Source organism: Octopus bimaculoides, chromosome 20 (genome assembly GCF_001194135.2).
Source record: "Octopus bimaculoides isolate UCB-OBI-ISO-001 chromosome 20, ASM119413v2, whole genome shotgun sequence".
Classification (NCBI taxonomy): Eukaryota; Metazoa; Mollusca; class Cephalopoda; order Octopoda; family Octopodidae; genus Octopus; species Octopus bimaculoides.
Window position 1 is genome coordinate 7,527,736 of NC_069000.1, and position 7,136 is coordinate 7,534,871.

General features: G+C 38.2%; 1 protein-coding gene across 2 annotated transcripts in view; it reads right to left on the minus strand.

Annotated features, from left to right (window-relative positions):
• Nucleotides 1-726: 726 nt before the first annotated feature.
• Nucleotides 727-7,136, minus strand: part of LOC106869850 (conserved oligomeric Golgi complex subunit 8) — a 14,412-nt gene continuing 8,002 nt past the window's right edge. Inside the window, exons 9-14 of one of the 2 annotated variants that reach the window (XM_052974934.1) lie at nt 6,523-6,722; nt 5,304-5,382; nt 4,629-4,813; nt 3,625-3,793; nt 2,539-3,039; nt 727-2,472 (exon numbers count right to left, since the gene is read on the minus strand). In XM_052974934.1, the coding sequence (XP_052830894.1) occupies nt 2,197-2,472; nt 2,539-3,039; nt 3,625-3,793; nt 4,629-4,813; nt 5,304-5,382; nt 6,523-6,722 (1,410 nt within the window). In that variant the 3' untranslated portion in view covers nt 727-2,196. Of the gene's footprint in view, nt 3,040-3,624; nt 3,794-4,628; nt 4,814-5,303; nt 5,383-6,522; nt 6,723-7,136 lie in introns of both variants that reach the window. The other variant, XM_014915769.2, reaches the window with a different exon arrangement.

Consider the following 7,136-nt stretch of genomic DNA (forward strand, 5'->3'; position numbering starts at 1 on the left):
TATATATATATATATCTATATATACACACACACACACACACACATACACACATATACATTCCCTTGTCTTGTTGAGGCAAAGAAATGATGCTGTAGAATATGGCACTAAAACTAACCCCAGGAACCAACTGCTTCTCCCCACTTCTTCATCTCACCTTAATATTCTATATAGACCCTACTGATGATAATGGGGGGAATTCCCTTTATATCAAATTGCTGTCTTCATTATCATGATGATGCAAACACACACCTCTCCCCACTGCTGGGAGTTGTACAGTGTAGCTCCATTAATCAATGGCTCTCTGCTCCCATTCTTTTCATGTAGTTGTAGCTGCTGTGTGTAGTTTATGTCCTGCTTTCTTTTGCCAACTCTGCAACTCCAATGGTTTAGTTTGTTTATGCTGATTAAAGTTGTATATTTCTTTAGGTTGTCTTTATTATTAATCAGTGGAATTGGATGTTATAGATGTGTTGGCAGCAGTGACTTGTGTCTGTGTATATATATATATATATATATATACACACATAAACACACCCAACTGTGAATAACAGATATCAGGTTTGTTGAGTGACATGTATACATACACAGATAGCTGTGTCCTCACATTAGAAGATTCTCCCTTCTGGTCTCTTTCTCTTCACATATTGTTCCAATATCTCTTTGTGAAATCTAAACCAGTTTTCCGTTTTACCAGAGATTTTCTCTGTCTTTTTCTTTCATTTCCATTGAAATAATGTTTGTTGTTTTTTTTTTTTTCCAACAACTATTTTCCATTGATGTGTAATCGTTAGACAAAGAAATAAAAATGCTGTTGTGAGTAGTTTTAAAGAAACCCAAATGAGCAGCGTTCACTGCTGTGTCTAGCCCCTGTCCTTAACAGAAAGCTGTTAAGGCTAGCTGAAAGCAGGGACACTTATTTGCTAACGTTGTCCTTAAACAATAGTTGTTCTGTTTGTGCTGGTTAGGTAGAGCCAAGCCAGAGATCTTCTAGTCATCCTATCAAGTTGGTGAATCATTGTTAATCAAAGAGAAACAATCAGGTCTTCTCCCTAAATAAATCTTTTTTTTTTTTATTATTTCCAAAGTTTCATAAAAGGAATTTGTTGTTGAAACAAAGAAAAAAAATATGGAAAAAAAAAAAAAAAATCTATTAAAATAAAATGACTGTCTGCTGTTTTAATAAAAGGTTTCTGGTAAATATTGTTAATATTTCTGTCGTGTTGTCTGTTGTTGAGAGGAGCCTGGTTTATATACAGTTACAGATGGTGTGCATGAGTGTAGAAAAAAAGAAAATGGTCATATGCAGAATGTGTGAGTATATATATAAAAACAAATATTTATACTGCTTGTTCCAAAAGTCACTGATGGGTTTCAATTTTTAATAACTTCCTTGACTTTATATCAAAATTTCATGCATTTATTTGTAAAGGACATAATTATGCACAAGTCAAACTTTGAAGCCCCACTACATCACATGAAAAACGGCGGGAACTTAGTTGCCAGCCCAATATTTAACATAGACAACCTAAGGAGTTATTTAGAGAAATATCTCTAACTAGGAATTGAAATTATGTCCCAGGTGTTATGTGTGTGGGTCTATCATAAAGGTTAACTCTCACTGGCTCATTCCACTTAATTCTAAATAGGTACCATGATTTGTAAATTGTAACCACATGGGATACATGACAAAAGTTTTATTTAAGTTGTGGTGGGATTTCAGCTCAACTAGTTGAGGCAAAATATACTGTGCCATCCATCTCTGATGATGTAATAGAGTTGAAGGAGTCTAGTTAATCTCTAACCTTTGTAATCTATAGCTTAGCTCTACTGCCTAGATTAACTGTATATTGTTGCTCTCTCTCTCTCTCTCTCTGTACATTGTTGGATGATTTGCATTGCTTCCCCTGCTTTCTGCCTGTCTTGATTTAATAACCTACAGCTGTACTGCATGGCTTAGCTGTAGCCTCATGAAAACTCTGTCAAATTAAAACTTCAGTGCCCTTAGTCAAGTTAAAACCAGTGTTTATGCCGTCAGTCAATCAACAACACATTTATTTGAAAAATATTTTAATGTATTTACAACCAAAATCTATAAATGTCCAAAAAGTTAATAAATAGTTCAGTAAGACCAAAGAATCAATAAACGAGGAATGATGCAAGAACTGTCCCTCCCAACACCACCACACTTGGACTGGTCAGTTAGTGGCAGAAGTTTCATCTAATTTAATATCATCCAAGTCTATTCTGTCTAATGATTCAGTGGTTAAGATCATGTTAGGATCATTGTCTTGAGGCACCACTTGTGACAGGGGGAGGGAGGATAAATTGACTCTTGTAGGATCTATGGTAAAAGCCATGTTAGATATGGTGGTTGGAGACTCATCAGTAGTTGCTTCAGGGAAAGGAGCTGCTGTGACGGGGCTCATCTCAGGAATAAAGGCTAGGGTCTTAGGAGGGACATCAGGGGTGGCCTCAGGAACAAAGGCTGGGACATCAGGGGTGGCCTCAGGAACAAAGGCTGGGACATCAGGGGTGGCCTCAGGAACAAAGGCTGGGGTTGCCGGGGTTACAAGACTTGCCTCAGGAACAGAAGCTGGCATGACAGGGGTTGCTTCTGGAAGAGAAGCTGGCATGACATGGGTTGCCCCTGGAACAAAGATTGGGGTGACAGGGGTTGTCTTAGGAATGGAGGCCGAGGTCTCTGTTGTTGCCTCAGGAACACAGGCTGGGATGACAGGAGTTGCCTCAGTTACAGAGGCTGGGGAAATAACCAGTGTATCCTCTGGTGTAGAAGCTGCAGATGTATTAAGGGTTTCTCCTGCTACAGTGGCTGAGGACATCTCTGGGCTAAGTTCTCTCTTAGTAACTGCGTTTTCAACTTCTTGAGCATTCTGCTGGGATGCTTCTACATTGGTGTCTTCCAGAGGAGGAAGGTTCATTTCCATTGCTGCTGTTTCCATGACATCATCTTCCTTTTCAGGAAGCAGGTGACTGACTCCCGCTTGGATAGATTCAATGTTTAAACTGCCAGGATTTCCCTAAATAACAACAACAAACATTGTAAGAAACATAATCAATGTTGAACTGTAGAAATGAAATTGTAATGATCAGATCTTTCATGGAAGTATTAGCAAAGAGATTGATATAAGCTCCTTAAACTCGGGCTATAGATTGTTAAGTAATTCAAATGTTAGTGCAATTAATTGTGATGAATTCCCTAGGTACAACACACACACAACTGGTTTCCATCTCATGGTCGAGTGGTTATTAGTGGGCCATGTCAGATACAGATGTTGGAACTAATCTGGTGATAGAGAGGGATTATTGTCTTTCAGATATTTTGAAAGATTAAGGCTTCAATACAGTAAAGATGTAGGGAGGAATTGTCGGGGGATTGTGAACTCTTTTTTTTTTACAAATAAAAGGTTCAGAGTTCCAAACTAGTCTAGGAAGCAATTTGTAACAAGATGCTCGGGTGTATGAGAGTGTATGCAAAAGTATGTACAACTGGAAGCTCCATCACTGAAACCCAAAGGCATCAAATTTACATTTCACCTGACAGTGATGTGGTGGCTAATCTCTGGCACCATCATCCAGAGGATGTAACTTAGATGGATACTTACCATTGCTGTGAGGTCAACAACTGTCAGTCCCAGTGTCTGAGCCAGCTGTGACGGAGGAAACAATGTTAACATGCATTTCTGTACATAAGGCAGAAAATGTTTGGTGTAGACTTGAAGCAGGTGTTGCAAATGGTCAGTCTCGGCATTGCTTAATGTACTTTCTTCCGCCCTGGACATAAGAAAGGAAAATAGTGACTTTAAACAATGTTAGCATACAGAGGGATTTGATGAGAAACTGTAGCAGGGTTGGAGGAAGTGAGATTGTGTGGTGTTCAGACCTTTCTAAAAATGAAATTAATAATAGGAAGTGAAATAGCTGGGGACCAGTTGGTGACCCCAGATTTTGCCCCATAGAACTATAGCTATGTTGAATTTACAAAAAAAACTGTAACCCTGGCAACAACAGGATAGTCTCAGACATATTGGCCAAGCAGCCTAAATCATAAATGGGGAGGCACAGCTGTAGAGTTGCAAAAGTACAGATATAAAATAATAATAATATATAATATATAGTGCTCAGGTGCTCTACAACTCATCAGAAAAAGTAACCAAAACTGCATGAATAGTACAGAGAATATGCACAGGAAGTGAACAGTGGAAAAGATTTAAAAAAAAAAGAAAAAGAAACAGGGGTGGGGGGCATCAGGCGAATTTCAGGAAGCATAGAAGTCTTGACAGCTAACAACTGATGCAGGTAGTTTATTCCATGCCTCAGCAATTCTGAGTGTGAAAAAACGTTTATGGAGATGCAGATATGAAGATACAAATGCGGAGGTTACAGCATCACACAAGGAAAATTATAAAACAGTTGAGTATATGGATGTTGAACTGAGAGTTCTTTTACAGGGATTAGAAAAACCATAGGACCACTGCAATAAGTGTGTGAATCTGAGAGGAGAATATGTTGAATAAAATCATAATTAATTGAACCTCCTGCATTTTCTTTTACCCCAAAACCAGGAACTTTTCAGCACCCCCTTGTAATAGAGCAACTGTCAACTCACCGATGAAACAACAATATGACATCATTGACCTTCAATAAAGACTTCTCCAGTTTGTCGCTGATGTCACAGGCCAAAGAGATTGGCAGACACAAACGTAAATCGTTAAAGGCAGTCAACACATGGTTACAATAATTAGCCAAAGGTTGAAAATCCAGGAGAACTGAAGGCGGGTATAACTGACCAGGCTAAAATACAAAGTGGACAGAAGTAATGGTCAAATACGGATTGCTATTATTAGAATGGCAAGGCAGTGTGTTGGCAGAATCGTTAGCACGCCGAGCGAAATGCTTAGCAGTATTCCGGCGGCGTCTAATCCATTAATCATGGCTGTCCAATGATTAAGATGCATTGTTTTATATTAAATAAAGACAGTATCCATCTATTCGACACTATGTCACATTTTCGTACTCAATACAAAATAAGATATCTATATTTTTATCCATTATTTACTATTGTAAAAAGGAATTAATGATAGGATATTATAATTCATACTAATTATCATTATTAACTTTACCAATACATATTGACTAAATTAAATAATATATTTTCTGCTCTGCATGGCGATAGATACATTAATTTCTCCAATAACATTAATTAATTAATGTGAAATGATTACAACTGAGAATAGAAACCAGATCACAAGAATAAGTTGTTTAAAGAGGTGAAAAGTGTTACCTGGGTTGACATGTTGTATGCAAGACCTCCAGTAAATGTTAAACCCATCAGATTGTAAGACTGCATCATTTCAGAGAACCTGGCAGATAATAATGTAGAAAAGATATTATTGAGATCATGTAGAGAAGATGTAGAGATAGTGGAGAGTTCACGGTATACGATGGATGATACATAAATTATGAAGAGATATTATGTGGATAATACTCAGAAAAAAAGATTTCAAAAGCTGGTAGCTCCTCAGTTAATAAAGCAGTTGCCAGTGAGGTCTTTTAAGGTTAATACTATGACAAATGTGGGGTTTGTAAAGTGGCAGATTGTTACTGGTTGGTCAATATAATCTACTGGACAGCATACAACACAACACCACACAATGCAACACTACCACCATCACAACAATCACATACAACCTCAGATAACATGCCCTAACACAAACAGTAAAACACTATATGTATGATATTGCCATCATCATCATTTTAACATCAATTTTTCATGCTTGCATGGGTCAGATTTATTGAGGCAGATTTTCTATGGCTGGATGCCCTTCCTGTTGCCAACCCTTACCCGTTTCCAAGCTTTTTATGTGGCACCAGCATGGGTGATATTTACATGGCACCAGCACCAGTGCTTTTTATGTGACACCATCACCGACAGGGCCACCAATTACCTTGCAAGACAAAATCATTTCCATTTTTTAACTGAAGAAGTTTTACTGAAGAAGCTTTCCTTCAAAGCTGCTGGCTTTGTGCCAGAGAGTAGAAATGGGGGAGGGGGTATTCTGATGTAGAAGATACATAAAGCATCAATAAATTAGATGATGGGGTGACTCACTCTCCTGAATGAACCTCTATGTGATCACCTGACCTGCTAGAAATTGCAACAACATCTTAACCATAATGTCAAAAAAAGAAAAACATATTGTTAATGAGGTCTGAAATAAAAAAACTAAAGATGAAAGATTGAATGGTCATGGTTGGGATGCTTTTCTTTATAAGATCAGGGCTAATTTGGAACTAAATGACAACAACCACTTCATTTAAAACAGCCACAGTCACAACGGTGAAGGCAGAGCTGGGAGTAATATCTTGTTATTTCACTGTCTCCATAAGACTGTAAGAGAAGGAATATACAACATCATATGCCACTACAACCACACCATCACATCCACTACACTACCACACAACCAACACCAACACTACAACCTAGACAGTAAAAGACTCACTTCTTGTTAGCATTGTTGAGTGTCACTTGAAACGAGTTGAGGGCAGCAGAGTAGAATATTGGCACCAGGAGACTGCGGAAGTCAGCCCCTATACGACTGAAGGACAGACTGAAGTACATACACTGACCAACCAGGGAGTCTAGACGGCCTCCAACACCTTTAGACAGGTCACACTCCAGAGTGCTGAGGAACTGGTTCACCTAAAGATAACAAAAGACAATCATCTTCATGACCACTACCATCGACGAATACATCAAAAAAGATATTTACAGTATGTATGAGTGTTTTAGTTCTCTATTTCCCCACCCATAGGTTATGGGCCCATCCGTATTCTATTATCATGGTCAGACAATTATTGTCTGCTATATAACTCAGTGATATTTCTATTAACATTGGTTTTACATTTTGGCACAAGGCCAGCAGTTTCAGGTGAAGAGAAGAAAGTCTTTTACATTAACTCCAGTGATCAACTGGTACTTATTTTATCAACCCTGAAAGGATTAAAAGCAAACTCGATCTCGGCAGAATTTGTCATAAATGCAGTTTTAAGTTTATCATTATCATCCAATTGATACACTAACAACTGTGTACACCCCAATACCCCCCCCCCCCCA